Consider the following 21,940-nt stretch of genomic DNA (forward strand, 5'->3'; position numbering starts at 1 on the left):
ATGGTGATGATATATGTAGTGATTATTTGTGTAATCATTTACGTGTGATGATTTATGTGTGATGATGATTTATGCGATGATGATATATGTAGTGATGATTTATGTGTGATAGTGCAGTGTGATGATTTATGTGATGATGATTTTTTGCGTGATGTTTCATGTGTGATGATTTATATGGTGATGATGATTTATGTGTGATGTTATGATTACATGTAGAGTATTGCTCCATGTATCTGCCTGTAGTATTAGGGTGATTCGTTGCCTGAACAGTATGTAATATATAGTGATCTATAAGCAGGTGGTGTTATACATGGAAGGATATGGGGAGATCAGATTGATAGGTATAGGGGGTGAGTGCAGGGGAGGGGGAGGGGAGAGGAATGATGAAGATGAAGGTGGAGGAGGAGGGGAATATTCCTCACGTGTCTCCTCTATGGTAATCCTGGATCTCCCCACACTGCAGACCCTGCATCCATCCTCCTGCACACAGCTCACTGCTGCCCGATGGTGACAGGCACACAAAGGAGCCGGGCTGATGTCCTCTGCCACCAGGGTGAAGCTGCCCCCTGCCCCTGTGCCCAGGGCTGAGTGATTATGTATGAAGGATGCGTCTGGAGCTGCTCTGGGTTGTAGCTGCTGTGATCTGTGCCATGTCAGAGCTGGGTGAGTGTTCTCCGCAGGGGGAGGAGGATGGTTGCTCGGATGCTTTTGCTGTCTGTCATCTGCACTTTGCCTTCTTTCCCCTTCTCCTAACCTGTGGTGACCTGTGCACAGGTGGATGGCAGCTTCACGTATACTCAGCCATTGAAGCATTTCTACCCTCGGTGGAGACCATCACCATGCCTTCTCCTCCCTGTCTCTGATACTTTGTCCTGATGTTTTCCACCTACCTGCTGCTCTGCTCCTTCCCTCTGTGATTTTCTCTGCATTTTGTTTCTTCCCCTGATCCCTGTCAGCTGTATCTGTCACACTGCAGTCTGTACCCCATGTGTCCTTATTGCATCTATTACATTTATATTTCGCCTCCTTTGATCCTCTGCTTATCTCCAGCATACACTGTGCCCTGCTTTCTGACCCTCCACCTCCTCATACCTGTGACTATTAACCCCCTCCTTGCCTGTACTCAATTACTGACCTTGCACCTCCATACATCTGTGATTCCTGCCCCTCCTCACCTCCCTGCGCGCCTAAATTATTAACCCTACACCTCCATATGTGATTTATGCCCCTCCTCTTCACGTCTTACCCCTGATTATTGACCCTGTATCTCTGTATATGTGATTCCTGCCTCTCCTCACCTCCCTGAACCCCTAACTATTGACCGTACACCTTCATATGTGATTCCTGCCCCTCGTCTTCACCTTTTACCCCTGATTATTGACCCTGCACCTCCATATATCTGTGATCACAGACCCCCTCCTCTTCACCCCGTACCACTGCTTATTGACCCTGCACCTCCATATATCTGTGATCACAGACCCCCTCCTCTTTACCCCGTACCACTGCTTATTTACCCTGCACCTCAATATATCTGTAATCCCAGACCTCCTCCTCTTCTCCCCGTACCCCTCATTATTGACCCTGCACCTCCATATATCTGTGATCACAAACCCCCTCCTCTTCACCCCATACTACTGATTATAGACCCTGCACTTCCATATATGTGATTCCTTCCTCTCTGCCCCGTACCCGTGATTATTGACCCTGCGCCCCCATATATGTGATTCCTTGCCCCTCTTCTCCACCTCATACCCCTGATTATTGACCCTGCACTTCCATATATGTGATTCCTTCCTATCTGCCCCGTACCCGTGATTATTGACCCTGCGCCCCCATATATGTGATTCCTTGCCCCTCTTCTCCACCCCATACCCCTGATTATTGACCCTGCTCTTCCATATATGTGATTCCTTCCTCTCTGCCCCGTACCCCTGATTATTGACCCTACACCCCCATATATGTGATTCCTGCCCCTCTTCTCCACCTCATACCCCTGATTATTGACCCTGCACCTTCATATATCTGGGATCACAGACCCCCTCCTCCCTGTACCCTGTGTCACTCCTCTTGCTCTAACCCTTTTTCCTTTCTTCACCCTTATTTTTTCCACCTGACAGCTCCTCATTGCTCATCCATCCCATTATCACCCCTCCCATTTCATCATACATTGCCATCTTCCCTGATGAGAGCAATTACATGATCTCTCTGCATTGGCATCATCAGTATTGAGGTGCCCGCTGTCCTGGAGCAATCTGGGTTAATAGGAATGCTTGTAATGATCAGGAATGATCATGGCTCCATATAGATCTATGCAGATCACCAGTATAATCTGTGCCTCACTTTATCGGTTGCCCCAATTCTTATCAACCACATATTGTCTAGTGATTCCTAAAGAACCCATAACTCCCCCTCCTTCCTGCCATCATCAGGCTTTCTGTAGCATCAGCAGATATACTGCAATGCATCAGGTAGATGATAGATGCTGTCGGGAGGGTGGGAAGAGGTGGCTTCTTATGACTTGGGGTGAGGGTATCTCAGTTCTGCGTTCTTCTTTTGGGACAGCTAATTTAGGGGCCAAAGTTAATATCCGAGGATGCAGTAACAATGCTGATAAGTATAAAGTATTTTCAGTGCAGTCTCCCGGCCCCCACCATGGATATTACATCTCTGGTTACCACCGGTATATGCTTCCCCTTCACTGTCTATTATAATCTAGTAAGAAATAATAAGACTCCTGTGCCAAAGAAATATATTCATGTATTTGGTCAAAGAAATCAATTCCATATTAAGACTTCTGGGTGATTTCTATTCCTACCCCCAGAAACATATTACCGTACATTACCAGATGAAAATGTTACTGTAATCCCAGGGATGGATAGATATATTTTTTGTATAATGGGTGAAGATCTCTTGAGGTTGTCAGTCACGTCTGGACTTTGGAATAAGGATCTAGCACTCCTCAAAAATGGACACGACTAACACAGAGTTTTAGAAATATGATATTTAGCCTTTATCTGATGAGATTAACCTTTTTGGAAATCACTTTGTAGAACTTTCTCCAGGATGTAAATGACAAATAAGCTGATCCTTGAAATAGGATTTGTATACAGACAAAATGTGTGACCACCTGGGGTTTTCCACAAACAAAGTTCATTTTAATCAATAGATCTTGGATTAATAATAAAGTAGTGGCAATGGTAAAGTGCTCTTGTGCCTGTTATATTATTTCCCTGCAGTACTGGCTGTAATATAGCTGTATCATCCCTCCACCCCAACGTATGTTTCAAATAGCTTTCTTCAGGGGACGTACATACCACTAATGTGCACTTTGTTCTCAGGAACATTCCCCCATGAACTTTTTTCACTATATTGATCTACATTGCGGGTGTATCTGAAAAACTACATATACATCAAGACTCAGTATCTATTTTTTTTTGCACATGGGTAGATTGATACCAAATACGTTAGATCAGCAGGGACTAATTTCCTGGTTTCACTATTCTTATATTTAAATTGCTATTTGTATAATATAGGTCTAATATTGGCCATATACATCTTTAGTAAAACATATTTGATATTTATTTACATAACATTTCACGCTTCATAACTCGTGCTTGTTTATTTATATTACTATTTATACATAAATTGTAGACTGTTATTCTGTCCATCCTATGTTGAAACACCACTATACATTTCTTTTAAAAGAAATTTGAATTATTTTTATATTTTGCAATAAAAAAATTATTTTAAACCATAACTCACTATGTTTGTGTTGGAGTTATCTGTACTCTTAACAGGTGTTGTTCAATTTTTTAAAAACGGGCAGGTAAATGTTTTACCTCACAAAAAGAATCAGCTGTGATCCCATGCTGTGATATGTGTATACTCTCTTTGTGTCCTTCCCTGCCCAGTACATGTGGTATAATCAGACCATATTCCTGTGCAGTCAGATACATTACACAGTACAGAGCAGGGGCACATATATAAGATTATCTCTGCATACGAACATTTTTTTAATCTTATCCATTGTGGAACTTATTATTATTCCAAGATCTGTTGATAAAACAGATGTTTTAAATTAACTTTGTTCGTGGGAAAGCCCCTTTAAGGCTCTGGTCACATGTTGGGACATACATGTGGTATACCTAGTGCCACCAAACAAAGCTATAGAGTGGCACATTTCTGCTATTTAGCACAGTATAAAAAAGTATACTATTTATTGTGGGATATTTCCGAATCAACCCAGCTTTACAATAGTTCAAATTAAGCAAGTTCTGTGTTCCTGCTCATAGGTTAAGCATAGTATAGTGAATCCGCTGTATTCAAGTCAAAGGGACACCTGCAGTACCGGAAAAGAGTGGAAGAAAAGCTGGCGCCTTTTAACCCTTTTTTTGTTTTGTTTTATTGTCTTCCAAAATACTCATTCAGAAGTAGGAAACAAAGGCACAACAATATGCATTGTTCTTCAAAAGGTATAAAGGAACCGTTTAGGACATGAATGTAGAAGAAGCCTAGAAACAATATACGTTACTGTTACGTCTGGGTGGTGGAAACTCTGGACCGTACACCGGTTTCTCCTGAGGAGGCAGCCAGGCCGGTCACCCCGCCAGAGGGTCCTGATGCACGGCAGCCAAAGCACTATTGGTAGCCAGACAGTCGGTAGAGGAGCAGGAAAGGTGTATGTTGCTGAACCCACGGAGTTCTGGACGGTAGTCCGGGTGACGAGGCTCAGGGTCCGAGGCCGGGTTGTAGGGTCAGGCGGAATCCGGAACCTGCTGAGTGATGGGGCGGGTCACTGAACGGAGCCAGGGACTGGAGACTGGCGGAGCTGCAGAGGTGGTGGAACATCCGCCGAAGTCACCGTCAGGGTCCAGGGATGGACTTGGTTCGGAGCGGCTGGCGTGGCAGGACAGGCTCTGCGAGACAGACAGGGTTAATACAGGGCAAAGCACAGGGTAAAGCAATACGGGGACCTGAACACTAGCTTGCTAAACACGTAGAACAGGCCCCGCCCACCAGGAAAGAGAACCCTAATATACCCTGTACCTGTCTATGCAATATCCTGTTTCTGGGTGCTGGCCCTTTAAGAGAGGGCCAATGACCGCGCACGCGCCCTAATGCGCATGCGCGAGGCCCGTGTGCCAGAAGCCAGTCCAGGAAGCGGTGAGGAGGAAGCAGGAGCGCCCGGCTGAGTGTCCCATGTCGCAGAGGAGCGCCGGGAGCGGGGAGCAGGACACAAGGAGGGTGCAGGCGAGGAGGACGGGACCGGGACCGGGGTGGTGAGCAGGGGACGCCGGCGGGAACCGGGGAGCGGACCACGGGGACTGGACTGCGGGGCACGGGGACCGGAGAGCGGGGCCCGGGGACCGGGAAGCGTGACAGTACCCCCTCCCCCACGCCCCCCTCCCCGCAACCGGGACAGGAAGGCACGTATCAGAGGAGTGCCAACATTCTCCCGGGGCTCCCAGGACCTATCCTCGGGACCATACCCCGCCCAGTCCACCAGAAAGTATTGCCGACCTCTCACGGTCTTCATGGCCACGATATCCCTTACCGCATAGATGTCATCGTCAGCGATGGGAGGAGGAGCAGTACCGGCATCAGCGGAGAAGGGACCAAGGACAACAGGCTTGAGCAGGGAGACATGGAAGGAGTTGGGTATCCGCATCATGGCCGGGAGCTGCAGCTTGTAGGAGACTGCAGTAATCTTGCTGATGACTTTAAACGGCCCGATGTAACGAGGACCCAACTTGTACGATGGCAACTTCAATCGGACATATTTGGATGCAAGCCAGACCAAATCACCAGTGGAGAAACACGGGGGATCCAGGCGCCGTTTGTCCGCATGTCTCTTCATCCGCAAAGAAGCACGCTCTAGGGAAGTCTTGACAGAGCTCCATATGGCTGAGAAGTCTTGGACCAGAGCATCTGCTGCGGGGACGTCAGAAGCCGAGAATACTGGCAATGGGACAGAAGGCTGAAGTCCGTAAACGACTCGGAAGGGAGCAGGAAGTGGACTCGCTGATGTGGTGGTTGTGGGAGAACTCAGCCCAAGGAAGAAGCGCGGACCAGTCATCGTGATGGGCATTAACGTAGTGGCGCAGGAAGGAGGTCAGGATCTGATTGACCCGTTCCACTTGCCCATTCGACTGAGGATGGTAGGCTGAAGAGAAGTCCAGAGATACTCCCAGATGTTTGCAGAGGGCCCTCCAGAAGCGCGAAGTAAACTGAGTTCCTCTGTCGGACACAATGTGTGCGGGAAAGCCATGCAATCGGAATATATGTTGTATGAAGGAGTCAGCTAGTTCCTGGGCAGAGGGCAGCCCGGCCATGGGAATGAAGTGAGCCATTTTTGAGAAACGGTCCACCACAACCCATATGACTGTGTGTCCGGAGGATAAGGGTAAGTCCGTAATGAAGTCCATTGCAATATGTTGCCACGGAACGGAAGGAATGGGCAGAGGCAGAAGACGTCCATATGGTAGGTGCTTGGGTGTCTTGTTCCGGGCACAGGACGAACAGGCTGAGACGAAGGTTGCGACGTCTTTACGGAGAGACGGCCACCAGTAGTGACGGACAATCGTACTCCACGTCTTCTTCTGACCAGCGTGGCCGGTGATCTTAGAGGCATGGCCCCATTGCAGGACTCTGTGTCTGTCAGTATCAGAGACATAGGTTTTCCCAGAGGGTATCTGAGTCAGAGCGACAGGGGCCACCGGAATGACTTTACTGGGGCTGATGATGGGCTGGAACGTCTCCTCCTCCAAGCTCAATGGGCACGAAGGACCTAGACAAGGCGTCTGCCCGCACGTTCTTGTCCGCGGGCCGAAAATGGAGTTGGAAATCAAAACGAGCGAAAAACAAGGACCAGCGGGCTTGTCGTGGGTTCAGTCTTTGGGCTGACCGCAGATACTCCAGATTCTTGTGGTCCGTGTAGATAATCACAGGATATACAGCTCCCTCCAAGAGGTAGCGCCATTCCTCCAAGGCCAGCTTGACGGCCAGTAGCTCCCGATCACCGATGGTGTAGTTGCGTTCGGGTGCCGAGAAACTCTTGGAGAAGAATCCGCATGTAACCATCTTCCCGGAGCAGGATTTCTGCATCAACACTGCCCCGGCCCCTGAGGAGGAGGCATCCACCTCCAAGGTGAACTGTCGGTTCAATTCAGGACGATGAAGAACTTGTGAGGAAGCAAACGCCTCTTTCAATGAGCAGAACGCGGCATCGGCCGCCGGTGGCCAGTCCTTAGGATTAGCTCCCTTCTTGGTCAAGGCAGAGAGAGGCGCAGTCAGGGCAGAGAAGTGCGGGATGAATTGCCGATAATAGTTCGCAAAGCCAAGGAAGCGTTGGATAGCCTTCAGTCCGGATGGAGGAGGCCAGTTGAGGATGGAAGACACTTTCTCGGGGTCCATCTGCAGGCCGGTGTCCGAGATTACATAACCCAGAAAGGGAAGGGACGACTTTTCAAAGACGCACTTCTCGTATTTGGCGTACAGACGGTTCTCTCTAAGCCTTTGGAGTACTAGCTGCACGTTCTCTCTGTGGGTCTGTAGGTCCGGAGAGAAGACCAGGATGTCGTCCAGATACACCACGACACAGACATAGAGGAAATCTCTGAACACGTCGTTTACCAATTCTTGGAAGACTGCCGGAGCATTACACAGACCAAAGGGCATGACACAATACTCGTAGTGCCCATCCCGAGTGTTGAATGCGGTCTTCCATTCGTCTCCAGAGCGAATGCGAACCAGGTTATAGGCCCCATGGAGGTCCAACTTGGTAAATACACGAGCTCCTCGGAGCCGATCGAATAGTTCGGGGATGAGAGGCAGAGGGTATTTGTTTTTTACGGTGATCTGGTTTAATCCCCGGTAGTCAATGCAAGGGCACAGATCACCCCCCTTCTTCTTGACAAAGAAAAACCCTTCTCCGGCAGGGGACGAGGATCTCCGAATGAAGCCCTTAGCCAGGCTCTCGGTGATATAGGCAGACATGGCCCGTGTTTCAGCAGGGGACAAGGGGTATATTCTTCCTCTAGGAGGCGTAGTTCCTGGCAATAGATCGATGGCACAGTCGTAGGGACGATGAGGCGGTAGTACCTCCGACTCCTTTTTATCAAACACGTCCGAGAAGGACCAGTAGGCAGAAGGCAGTCCTGGTAGAGACTCTGGAACCGGAGGTCGTCGGATGGGCTGGATGGATTTCAGGCATCTCTCGTGACACGAGGAGCCCCATCGGGTAATTTCACCTGTACTCCAGCTGACCGACGGTTCGTGTGCCCGTAACCATGGGAGTCCCAGCAGGATCTGATGAGACATGCGCGGGAGGACGTAGAAGGTGATCTTCTCGGTGTGCAGGGCACCGATCCGTAAGTCCACAGGCTTGGTGATCAGTGAGACGGTGTCAGAGAGGGGTCTCCCATCTACAGAGGCGATCACCAGCGGTTTTTCCAGTGGGAGAACAGGCACCTGGTACTTATCCACTGTGGACTGCTGGATGAAGTTGCCTGCTGCTCCGGAATCGAGATACGCCTCTGCCGTGAACCGGGTCTCTTCTGTAGTGACTTGAACAGTCCATATAACAGAGTCTGAGAGAGTCCCAGCACCTAGGGTGGCCTCTCCTACCAAGCCTAGGCTTTGGAGTTTCCCGGCTTCTCGGGACAAGAGCGTAGCAGGTGTGTGCCATCACCGCAGTAGAAGCAGAGACCCTTTGCTAGTCATTCTGCTCTGCGTTGCTCAGACTGCCTCAGGCGGTCAATCTGCATGGGCTCGATTGTAGACGCGCCAGGTGACGCCGACTGGGGAGCGATGGACTTCTGTGGTGGGGAGGGGTGCCTTATCGGACGCCTCTCGCGGGACACCTCTTTGGCTCGTTCCTGAAAGCGAAGATCCACTCGAGTCGCTAGATCAATCAGGACATCCAGGGTGGAAGGCACGTCACGACCAGCCAGCTCATCTTTAATACGACCCGAGAGTCCTTCCCAGAAGGCGGCGGTTAGAGCCTCATTGTTCCACCCTAATTCCGAAGCCAAGGTGCGAAAACGTATAGCATATTGGCCCACCGTCAGAGTCCCCTGACGTAGCCGGAGGAGGGATGAGGCAGACGCGGAGGCGCGTCCGGGCTCGTCAAAGGTGCCACGAAAAGCCTGCAGGAACTCCTGGATGTCGGCGGTTACCGGATCCTCCTTCTCCCACAAGGGGTTCATCCAGGCCAGTGCCTCTCCCTCTAGATGGGACATCATGAACGCGACCTTGGCTTGGTCAGAGGCAAAAAGGTGCGGCAGCAGCTTGAAATGGAGGGAGCATTGATTTATGAATCCCCTGCAGGTCTTGGGATCTCCGGCGTACCGGGGTGGTGAGGCCAAACGAAGTTTGGAAGTATCCGAGGAGGCTGCCACGGGAGCTGCGGCCGTGGATTGCACAGTGGACTCCTGAGATGCCAAGGACGTGGCCGTTGCTTGTAGCGTGTTCAGGCGGGTATCCACAGAAGACATGAAGGACAGCATGCGGGTCTGGGTCTCGCGCTGCCGTGTGAGTTCCTGCTGCAAGGCCGCTAGTGCTTCGGCGGGATCCATGGCCTGTTCTAGCTGTTACGTCCGGGTGGTGGAAACTCTGGACCGTACACCGGTTTCTCCTGAGGAGGCAGCCAGGCCGGTCACCCCGCCAGAGGGTCCTGATGCACGGCAGCCAAAGCACTATTGGTAGCCAGACAGTCGGTAGAGGAGCAGGAAAGGTGTATGCTGCTGAACCCACGGAGTTCTGGACGGTAGTCCGGGTGACGAGGCTCAGGGTCCGAGGCCGGGTTGTAGGGTCAGGCGGAATCCGGAACCTGCTGAGCGATGGGGCGGGTCACCGAACGGAGCCAGGGACTGGAGACTGGCGGAGCTGCAGAGGTGGTGGAACATCCGCCGAAGTCACCGTCAGGGTCCAGGGATGGACTTGGTTCGGAGCGGCTGGCGTGGCAGGACAGGCTCTACGAGACAGACAGGGTTAATACAGGGCAAAGCACAGGGTAAAGCAATACGGGGACCTGAACACTAGCTTGCTAAACACGTAGAACAGGCCCCGCCCACCAGGAAAGAGAACCCTAATATACCCTGTACCTGTCTATGCAATATCCTGTTTCTGGGTGCTGGCCCTTTAAGAGAGGGTCAATGACCGCGCGCCCTAATGCGCATGCGCGAGGCCCGTGTGCCAGAAGCCAGTCCAGGAAGCGGTGAGGAGGAAGCAGGAGCACCCGGCTGAGTGTCCCATGTCGCAGAGGAGCGCCGGGAGCGGGGAACAGGACACAAGGAGGGTGCAGGCGAGGAGGACGGGACCGGGACTGGGGTGGTGAGCAGGGGACGCCGGCGGGAACCGGGGAGCGGACCACAGGGACCGGAGTGCGGGGCACGGGGACCGGAGAGCGGGGCCCGGGGACCGGGAAGCATGACAGTAAAGCGGGCTTTACACGCTACGACATCGCTAATGCGGAGTCGTTGGGGTCACGGAATTCGTGACGCACATCCGGCCGCATTAGCGATGCCGTTGCGTGTGACATCGATTAGCGATTTTGCATCGTTGCAAAACAGTGAAAAATCGCTAATCGGCGACACGGGGGTCCATTCCCAATTATCGTTACTTCAGCAGTAACGAGGTTGTTCCTCGTTCCTGCGGCAGCACACATTGCTGCGTGTGACGCCGCAGGAGCGAGGAAGCTCTCCCTACCTGCCTCCCGGCCGCTATGCGGAAGGAAGGAGGTGGGCGGGATGTTACGTCCCGCTCATCTCCGCCCCTCCGCTGCGATTGGGCGGCGGTTCAGTGACGTTTCAGTGACGTCGCTGTGACGCCGCATGGACCGCCCCCTTAGAAAGGAGGCGGTTCGCCCGTCACAGCGACGTCGTTGGACAGGTAAGTATGTGTGACGGCTCTGGGCGATGTTGTGCGGCACGGGCAGCGATATGCCCGTGTCGCGCAACAGATGGGGGCGGGTACCCACACTAGCGATATCGGGACCGATATCGCAGTGTGTAAAGTAGCCTTTACTCTTCTGTCATCAATCCTGAAGAACCAGCTCAGAATTTACACACTGTTCAGATCTAACAAAAAAACCTTTTGTAAGATTCCCCCCTACATCTCCAAACTATATGTAACCTGTAACTGGTGGTATAAATGATACCTCAGTTGTGGAAGGCCGATGAGCTCCATATGCCCCATACCTGATCACATCTCCGAGGGCTCCTCTATTATCATACACTGATTTCTCATGTGTGATTATTGTGTTTACGGAATCAACCCAGGTCCTTAACATTGAGGTACCCATCCATCTTGTAGCTATCAATTTGCTGGCAAGAAATAAAGTTTCTCTAGGAAAGATTTTGGTATGATGACTCCATATTTCCTCCTCTAGTAGCCCAAATAAACATATTCTAGGATCTAGTGGAACAGGAATCGATATCAGGGAGGATAGGAAGGTTAATATATTTTGCCAGAAGTATACAATAATCGGACAAGCCCAAACCATGTGCCCAAAATCTGCGTTTAAGGTGGGACACCACGGACACTCTGAAGAGGGTAATCTACACATATGGTGCAACCTTGATGGGGTTAGGTAGGCTGAGTGAATAATGTATAATTTAGTCACTTTATTGTGAAGGGGAAACATAAAGGGGGATTCCAAAATCTACTCCCAGTTCTCCCCACTAATAGAGGGAATAAGCAGCTCTAAAATATTAAGAAAATACATACATGAGTATTTATATACTTGTAGGACAAGGCAAAAAGTTGTTAGCGCTCACAGAGGTATGCGTGCCTAATCAATGCCACAATGGAAGGGGGTATGAAGTGTGGGAAACTATGGCTAAATGCTCACAGGAGCATACGAGCATAAACTAAGGCCCAGCAAAGATGAATATAAGGCATGGTAAAATGTGGCTAATACTGTGTCAGATATATATGGAGATACAGAATATTTATTCTGCAAGAAGACAGGGAACACTGTCCAATATAGCACAGAGAATAGAGGGCGTATGTATCAGTAAGAGGATTTGATCAGTGCAATTGTGCCGCCCCCGTGCCAGCAGCCGTCACTGCTCGGATCCGGACCTTCTAAGGGGGTGGCTCGAGGGTCTCCGGACCCGGGGGTCTCGCGGATACGCCGAATAAAAGGGGGTGGAGGGCGTAGATGTACGGGCTAGGCCGTATTAAGTTCGTGACGCCACCCACGGTGTGTGGTGAGGTGGGACACCACCGCTGCTGTTATGGGGCACCCGGTGGAGATGTAGTGGCAGCTGGATGTTAACCCCTCCGTGTTTAGGGATGGTTGCCCCGGGACCCGGTGTCTTTGTGCAGGGTATAGCGACAACAGGGGAACGTTTTGGTTACTCACAGTAAATGAACCACACAAGTCTTTGGTAAACCAAGGTGCTGGTGGCCGGCCGCCGCGGCCGGTTGCTTTCAGGTCCCCACCCGGGCTGGTGATCTCTGTCCTTTTCCTCTGCACTGACTTTGTGTATGGTGGACTGCCTGGTCTGGAACTCAGGAGTCCGCTCCCGGCTGGATGTGGCCTAAGGAGCCGTGCCCGCAGACGCTGGCCCGTGGGATCTATGGGACCTGGCGGTGACCTCCTATCACTGCCGGTGGGCTGTTGTCTTCTATGAGGGACTTTGGGTGGGACAAGACCTATAATCCTGGCCTCAATCGGTTAATTAACCAAGCCACTGGTTTCCGGTCCTGGCTTCAGGGTCCGAGTACCCCCTTTTTGTGCTACGGTTTCTGGGTCGGTTCCCCGGGTCAGTACCGGCGGGCTACAACCCTGTCCTGGTCCACCTCGGATCTGCCGAGCCGTCCTCCGGTCTCCTGCTGACGGAGACCACCGTCTGCCACCTAGCCAAAGGTACCAGGGCTCCAACCCTGGCACCGTTCAACTTTAACCTCCTCTGCTGGAGCTACACCTAGCTCCAGCCCACACTCCTCTCAAATTGAACTACAAAACTAATCTGCTTGTTTTCCCACCTCGGGCTGTCTAAACCCCTGGGTGGGCGTGTCCAACTGCCTGGTCCCGCCCGCTGGTGTGTCTTTCCCTAAGCTGGGTGACTAGGGTTTCATGTCGGCTGTGTGTTACCTAATTGAGGGAAGGTGTTATGCGGGGGCCTATCTGTGACTACCTGGTTTTGCCAGGGCGTCACACAATATACACTACTGAAATCCTCTACCTTTTGATAGTAGTCACAATATAGATAAACAGCAATAGTGTACCTGTGAACAAGGCAGCATGTGAGTGCCAGGGATTCCCTCAGGAATAGCATCTGCACAGACTCGCGTTTTGGTTGAAAGCCTTTGTTAGGAGGTGGCATCACACAGGGAAAGGGGAGGTTAAAAGGAGGCATACACCAACAAGATAGTCACTGTCAATCAAGTTCAGTCATGATTCTTTTTTTAACTTAGTCACGACCCCACATTGTAATTGATTACACCCCAGGTCCTTCAACATCACTTCTCTGCTGAGCTCCGCCCATTATGGTCACATGATCGTGACACCAGCACAGGTCCTGCACCACCACTTCTCTGCTGCTGAGCTCCGGAGCTCAACATTGGAGAAATGGTGGTGAAGGACCTGTGCTGATATCACAATCATGTGACCGTAATGGGCGAAGCTCAGCAGAGAAGTGATGTTGAAGGACCTGTGGTGTAATAAATTACAATGCATTGGGCGTGACTAAGTTCAAAATAGATTCACGCCTGAACTTGAGTGACAGTGACTGATCGCAGCAAAAGTGGTGCCCCTTTGGCTAAAACCTTATGGTATGTACTGCATTCACCAAAGCGTTTTTTGTTTTTTTTTAATAAATACATGGAATTGTGTTTTTCTTTAAACCATGTTAGTGATGCACTTTGCATCATTTAAAATACATTGTGGGCGGTTTAGTATCAAAAACACAACATGACAGGTTCCCTTTAAATGAAATAGGAAAGTGGAACAAACTAAATTCTTAGCAGCTAGCAACAAACAAACAAACCGATATCAACTCAACTGTGGAAGGATAAGGAGGTTGATACCTTGTATAGTTTACAATTTTGTGGGATACCCACACTAAACATAGTGAAAGGTATAGTTGTTACCAACAATGTGAGAAATCAGGGCTCCTATGGTTGCGCACTAAATCTGGTTTCTCCCCTTCCCTCCTCTGGGTTCACAATTGAATGATCGGGTGTCCTGTGGTGAGAGAGGCCAGCTTTTCTCCCATCTCGAAACAGGATGAAGCTGTAGCCATTCCAATGCTTCTCTGGGGTTGGAGATAAAATTTGTAGAATCCTCAAGTGAGTCGGATAAACCATAAAATAAGGAAAACTTACCATCCATGAACTGGGCTCTCTGCTTTTGGAGATGCACAGAAAAATCAGGGAATATGGAAATTGTTGTATTGTTATACTTGAGAGAGCCTCTTTGCCTGGCCAGGCTCAATGTGACATCTCTGTCCTTGCAATTCTAAAGCCATGCTAGGAATGGCCTAGGAGGGGCTCCTGTAGGTGGGGGCTTAGCTGGGACTCTATGAGCCCTCTCCATCTTGAACATGGAGGAGAATTTGTCTCACAAATTAGATTTAACCGAGGTTTCAATAAACTGTTCAGGGTGTTGATTCATAGCTCTTTCCGGTAGTCCTATAACCCTAATATTATTGCTGCGAAGTTTGTTTTCTAGATCATCCATTTCTAGACGCCATGCATCGGCTGATCCAGCCACCTTGTTTACTTTGATCACCATAGGGAAAGTTTGTCTTCTAAATATTCTTAAATATTCTTCAATTTTCCATGGCCTGTAGTAACTGCTCAGAGACCGGGAGGGGAGTTAGGTCTTCCTGCCCTTCCGCCATTTCATCCTACGGCAATTGCCCTCTCCGGTGCTCCAGGGTTTTTGAGGCTGATGCACCACCCCTTAATGTTTGGATGTTGTCCGGACCGTTCACATCTATCATATTCCTGGAGTATATCCGCTGCAGTAGAGCTTTCATTCCTGCTCATCCAAGCAGACACTTTAGCGTAACTTGGAGGAGACTATATGGTAGAGCCCTCCGATGATCTATTAAGACCATATCACCCCACAGCCTCTCCTCTACCTTCTGTCTGTGTAGGGTATGTGGCTAGGGTTTACGTACTTCAGCGCACCAGTAATTCCCTCCTCAGCACACACTTTTCTCCCCTCAGCTCTGGGCCGCCGCTTCCTCTCCAAAATGGGCTCAACCAGATTTCTTTGATGACTAACAGGTCAGTGTCTTAAATCTGATGACCCACAATCGCTTAGTCGTGTCCACCTTTAAGGAACGTTTTGGTCCACATTAGGTAAGGGAAGGGATAAAACCCCTAGGATAGCATTTCAGGATAGCAGCAGTTCCACTCCAACACATCTACTCAGTGCATGAGCATAAACTTGCCCCCCCACACACTTTTTTAATTTTATACATCCTTTTTGATACCTCTGTTTACTTTTCCATATATGCTTTTAAATCCGTGGATCAGATTATATTATGGCACAAGAAAAGTAGAAAACGTTCCCCAAAGAGGTGATCTGTTTTCAGGGAAAAAAAAATTGAGGACTTGCAGATAATGGTTTAAAATCAGAAAATAAGCATTACTTACCTTTTGAAGCCCCTCCAGTGCTGCCTCCCTGTTGCTCCACATCGGTTTTTGTTTACAGAGCTGCAGTAGTGACATCCCGTCTATGACATGTGACCCCTGCAGCCAATTGTTGGTCTCAGCAGGAGAGAAAAACAGCCATTACTTTTATTTACTCTATTTTTTCCTGAAAACAGGCAACCCCTTATAGTTTTATAGTTTTTAAGGTTGAAGGTAGATTTAAGTCCATTGAGTTCAGCCTATAGCCTACCATGTTGATGCAGAGCAAGCTAAAAACCCTGTTGGGCAGCCACGAATAGCTACATATTAGTCTATGTTCACATGTTGGGGATTTTTTTCTGAATTATTTTGTTCTGCTGTGTTTCTGCTGCTTTTTTGCTGTTGTTTTTTTTCCTTGTAGCTGCTTTTTTAGCTTGTCATTTGTCTTCCATGCATCTTTAATTAAAGGGGTTATCCGGCTTATTTTGACTTTTTTTTTATTATTACCCTATTGGGCTACATTGGGGTAGGTAAGTAGATGGTGAGCACTTACCTGCTCCGCTGTCAGCCCCTCTCCCCCGGCTTAGAGTGGTCATGTGACCGCTCCTGCCGCGATTTTGCTGCTTCCGGTCATTTCATGACAACATGGGCAGGACCATGTTGACATGCAAATCTGGGAACAGCATGTTGCCGCCCTGCTGGGCTGTACAGTGCGTGGAGTCCACGCCCCCCTTCCCTGCACCCTCCCACACATTCCCCACGCCCGTACTCTCCCCGCAACCTCCCCGGCACTGCCGTGGGGTCTGTGACCTGGGGGAGGGGCCTGGCGGCAACTGCCCACGGTGTCACCGCCAGCATCGGGCCCCCTGCTCAGGATCGCCTGTGCAGTCTGTGTCCCGCTCCAGCCCCGCGGCTGCCCGCACTGCATTATCAGCAGTGCTGGCAGCCGCGGGGATGACGAGCGCTGTCAGGAGCTTAGATGAGATCATTACCTGCTGTGACGATCTCCTGCTCTGCTGACGTCACTGCTGTCACTGACTTCTATGCCCGCCGCGTTCTCACATCAAGTCTCACGGGCGGCCCGAGACTGTCACTAGCGGTGACGTCACGGGCTCCCGCGATACTGCTGAGAACGCAGCGGACAATGGAAGTCAGTGACAGCGCTGACGTCAGGAGGCAGGAGATCGTCACAGCAGGTAATGATCTCATCTAACTTCCTGACAGCAGCACTTGTCATGCCCTGCAGTGACCTGGACTGACCCATTGATGTTAGCTCAGGTCACTGCATTGCTCTCCCAGCCAATGGGGAACATTCTGTTCTTCATTGACTGGGACATTGACTATGGTATGGATATGGAGATGGATGGCGTCGTGGGACCCCCTTATTGGATTACGCCGGACCCGGATTTGATTGTTCTTTTCAATAAATTGGTGAAAGAGGGAATGTGTTGGGGAGTGTTTTTTCAAATACATTTTTTTTTGTTGTATATTTTTTTTTTTAATTACTGACTTGGTTGGTGATGTCGGGTATCTGATAGACGCGTGACATCACGAACCCCAGGGCCTGATGTCAGTTGACATTACACATCTGGCATCAACCCCATATATTACCCCGTTTACCACCGCACCAGGACACGGGATGAGCTGGGGCGAAGCACCAGGATTGGCGCATCTAATGAATGCACCACTTCTGGGGCGGCTGTGGCCTGCTATTTTTAGGCTGGGGAGTGTCCAATAACAGTGGACCTCCCTAGTCTGAGAATACCAGACCACAGCTGTCCGCTTTACCTTGGCTGGTAATCCAATTTGGGGGGGACCCCATGTTTTTTGTTTTAAATTATTTATTTAATGTAAAATAACAGCGTGGGGTGCCCTCTGTTTTGGATTACCAGCCAAGGTGAAGCTTCCAGCTGTGGTCTGCAGGCTGCAGCCGTCTGCTTTACCCTAGCTGGCTACAAAAGATAGGGGGGATCCCACGTCATTTTTTTTTTATTTATTTATTTTTTGGCTAAATACAAGGCTAAGCACCCCTTAGTGCCACATGAAAGTCACAAAAGGGTGCCAGCTTAGAATATGCAGGGGATGGAACATCATATATGTCTTTCTCATCTATTATCTATCTATCTATCTCTCTATTCATGCATTCATCCCTCTCTCTGTCTCTATATCTACTCATCTATTTATCTTTCTTGCTACTTCTGGTTTTTGCAGTCCGCAAAAAAAAACGGAAGGCACACGGATGCATCTGTGAAAAAAATGGAACATTTTTGTGGACCGCAAAAACGGAACGGTCATGTGAATGTAGCCTGCATGTGTTACCTATGGGGCTAGGGTTCGGTACAGAAGGATGGTGGGGGGGTCGGTGCAGAGCTCCGTGTCTGTGTGTGTGTGTGTGGGGGGGAGGGTTGCAGAGCCTTAAGTGGTGTGTGGTGCAGAGCTCGATGTAAGTGTGGTGTGCAGAGCCCAATGTGGTGTGGGGCGCAGAGCCCAATGTGGTGTGGGGCGTAGAGCCCAATGTGGTGTGGGGCGCAGAGCCCAATGTGGTGTGGGGAGTGCAGAGCCCGATGTGGTATGGGTTGCAGAGCCCCATGTGGTGGGAGTGCAGAGCCCCATGTGGTATGGGGCGCAGAGCCCCATGAGGTGGGGACTGCAGAGCCTGATGTGGTGTGGGGCGCAGAGCCCGATGTTGTGGGGCGTGCAGAGCCCTATGTGTGTGGGGTGCAGAGCCATATGTGTGTGTGGTGTGCAAAGCCCTATGTGTGTGTGTGGTGCAGAGCCATATGTGTGTGTGGTGTGCAGAGCCCGATCTGGGGCTGTTATTTCCAATGCTGTAGTGATAACAGGTCAGTGCTGGGGCAGAATACTGACAGGGAATGTGTGTACAGAGGGCGGGGCTGGACACTGGGGTGGGGCTGGACAGTAAGGTCGGGCGGTGCCAGCTCTGACTGGGAGGTGTGGAACAGGAAGTTATCATGTTTTCTTGAGCTGAAGGCAAACAAAGAGCTGCAGAGAATAAAGGGATAATTCAAGAGGAACAAAAGTCATAAAACAAAAAATAACAATGTAGGGGTGTTTTATATGACAATACAGCACAGATAAACTCAACATTTTTTAGTAAGCTAATGTCGGACAACTCCTTTAAGTTAGATTTATTCACCACAAAAGTGGTTGCGTTCTTGCAGCATTTTTGCACTTTCCCTTTAATTTCAATGGTGACAAATCGCTGAAAGAATTGACACGCTGCTTGTTTCAAAAACTCAGAAGTTTTCCATTTCAGTTGGGACAAAAAAGCAAGTGTATGTGCATAAAATTTCTGAAATCTCCTAGCTTTTGCTGGTACTTTAAAAACAGCTTTTATTTGCATACAACTCAGAAAAAAATGCAGCAAAAACACAACGTGTGAACATAACCTAAGCAGAAAAATTGCTTCCCGACTTCACATAATGCAATCGGACTAGTTCCCTGGTACAATGCTCCATCACAGAATCTACTGCCCATAACCGGTAATAATATATTTTTCAAGAAAGGCATCCAGGTCTTTCCTTCATTTTAGTAGTAACTCAACCATTACATCATCATGCGGCAGAGAGTTCCATAGTCTCACTGCTCTTACAGTAAAGAATCTGTGTCTGTGATTATGATTCAACCTTATTTCCTCTACATGTAGAGGCTGTCCACTTGACCGCATAGTAGGCCTAGGTGTAAAAAGATCATTAGAAATATCTGTGTACTGCTCATATATTTGTGCCTTGTAATAAGATTGGCCCCTAAGCCTACATTTTTCCAAACTGAATAAATCCAAATGTACTAACCTGTCTTGGTATTGCAGTTTGCCCATTTCTTTAATAACCTTCCTTGCTCTTTTCTGCAACCTTTCTGGTTCCTTACATTTATGTACATTAAACTTCAATTGTCAATTCTCAGCCCAAGGCCTCCAGCTTACATAAATCATTCTGTAATATTAAATTATCCTGCTCTGTGTTGATTACCCTGCAGAGTTTAGTATCATCTACACATATTGAAATTGTACTCTATATGCCACCTACAAGGTCATAAATAAATGTATTAAAAAGAAGAGGGCCCAATACTGGCCCCTGTGCTACCCCACTGTTAACTATGACCCAGTCTTAGTAAACAAAGGGGGGTTATTAGTGAAACACTATCACTGAGTCTGTTACTCACCCAGTTACACATATTTACTTCTATTCTATTCTATTGATTCTTATTTTACATACCAACCTTTTCTGTGGCTCCGTATGAAACGTCTTTGAAAAGTGCATATGGACAACATCCACTGAATTTCCCTGGTCCAGTCTGGAACTTACCTCCTCATAGAAGCTGATCAGATTAGTTTGACAGGACCAATCTTTCATAAACACATGTTGATACTTAAAAAAAATAAATAAAAAAAAATAGTAAAATTGCTTATGGGACTTGGGAGCTGTTGCTGAAAAATTACTAAAAAAAAATGCTTGAAAGACTCTTTGATGATAAAACCACTTTTCTGTTAATATGTTAAATAACAAGTAGTATTAACATTTTTAATTCTTAATTAGTGATGAGCGGACCCAGACTGCAAAAGTCCGTTTGGCTTCAAACTTACTCGAATGCAGGCTCAGGCCTGGGATTCCAGCAACTCAGGAAATAAAAAAAAAATTTAAGAAAAGGAAAAGTTAAAAAATAAAAATGAAGCAAGCGCTTCGTAATTACTTAGGCTGTAGCTACTCCCGTGGCCACCCATTCACTTCCAGGCGTCTATGATTGGTTGCAAACAGACAGCGCCTCCAACCTCTTTGACAGTCTGTCTGACACTTCCAATCACAGACCCAGTCTGTGGGTCTATTGTACAGTAAAAATAAATAAATAAAATATTTGGCGTAGGGTCCCCCCATATTATGATACCCAGCACAGAAGCATACGTCTACTGGCTGTAGCCCCCAGTCGTGCGCTTATCTTGGCTGTGGATCCAAATAGGAGTAACCGCATGCAACTTTTTTTTAGTTATTTAAATAAATAAATAATTAAAAATACAGCGTGCATTCCTCCCCAGTTTTGATACCCAGCCAAGATACAGCCCGACAGCTGGGGGATGGTATTCTCAGGCTGCGGAGACCCAGCTTATTGGGCCGCACCTCAGCATAAAAATACCAGTCTGCAACCGCCCAGAATTGTCGCATCCTTTAGATGCGACAGTCCTGAAACTTTAGCAATCTGGATAATAAGGGGTTAATAACAGCCCACAGTTGCCACTAAGCCCTAGATTAGTAATAGGGAGGATCTATGAGACCCCCATTGCTAATCTGTAAGTGAAAGTAAATAAACACAAACACTGAAAAATCCTTTATTTGAAATACAGTAAAATACAATAAAACCCTCTTTCACCACTTTATTAACCCCCCCAAAACACCACTGCAGGTCCAACATAATCCACACAAGATCCCATGACGATCCCAGCTCTGCTACATATATGAACTCACGGAGCGAGATCATGGAATATGACTGCACGGTGTAACTTTAGGCAGAGACTGATCCGTGATATCACTCAGGTGATTTGCGGTCAGAGCTGAAGGTTCCCACAGTCATCCACCTGTGACCACAGGTAACCTGGCCTCAGGTGACCTCAGTAACATCAGTGACCTTACCTCAGGTGAGACCTGCATCTCCTGGCAGAAGATCGCGGGTTTTTTTGCCAAGAGATGTAGATTTGGTGCTGAAATTTTTGCACCATATTCCTGCACCAAATCTACACCTCCTGGCAAAAAAACAAACCGCATCTTACCGCATGTAGTTTTGATGCATTTTTTTTCCAGGAGGTGTAGGTTGGGTGCATGAATATGGTATAATAATTTCATAACAAAATCTACATTTCTTGGCCCAAAAATGCAAAAAAAAAAAGTTTTGGTGCAATTTCGGTGCAGTTTTTTGCTAGGAGGTGAAAATTTAGTGATGAAATGTCTGCACCAGATTTCAGCACCAAATTTGCACCTCCTGGCATAAAAAAAAGGGGTTTTTTTGCATTTTTGGGCCAAGACATGCAAATTTAGTGATGACATTTTTACACCATATTCATGCTCCCAATTTACACCTCCTGGCAAAAAAAGCAACGCATCAAAACCGTATTTTGATACGTAGCAATTTTATTTGTCAGAGGTGTAGAATGGGTGCAGGAATATTGTGTAAAATTTCCAGCACCAAATCTGCATCTTTTGGCAAAAAAAGTTGTTTTCTGCCAGGAAATGCAGGTGCGTTCATGGAGTTTACTGAGGTCACCTGAGCTTAGGTTTAGAGTTGAGTGAGTACCTAACTATTCGTACTCACTATACTACCTATAATAACAAATACTGTCTAA

General features: G+C 48.5%; 1 protein-coding gene across 1 annotated transcript in view; it reads left to right on the plus strand.

Moving 5' to 3' along the window:
• Nucleotides 1–434: 434 nt before the first annotated feature.
• ADAM11 (ADAM metallopeptidase domain 11) overlaps nt 435–21,940 on the plus strand; it is a 148,543-nt gene continuing 127,037 nt past the window's right edge. The window contains exon 1 of the mRNA XM_075350250.1: nt 435–663. Coding sequence (XP_075206365.1) covers nt 606–663 — 58 coding nt within the window. The 5' untranslated portion in view covers nt 435–605. The remainder of the gene's footprint in view (nt 664–21,940) is intronic.

The sequence above is a fragment of the Anomaloglossus baeobatrachus genome, chromosome 5 (assembly GCF_048569485.1).
Source record: "Anomaloglossus baeobatrachus isolate aAnoBae1 chromosome 5, aAnoBae1.hap1, whole genome shotgun sequence".
NCBI lineage: Eukaryota > Metazoa > Chordata > Amphibia > Anura > Aromobatidae > Anomaloglossus > Anomaloglossus baeobatrachus.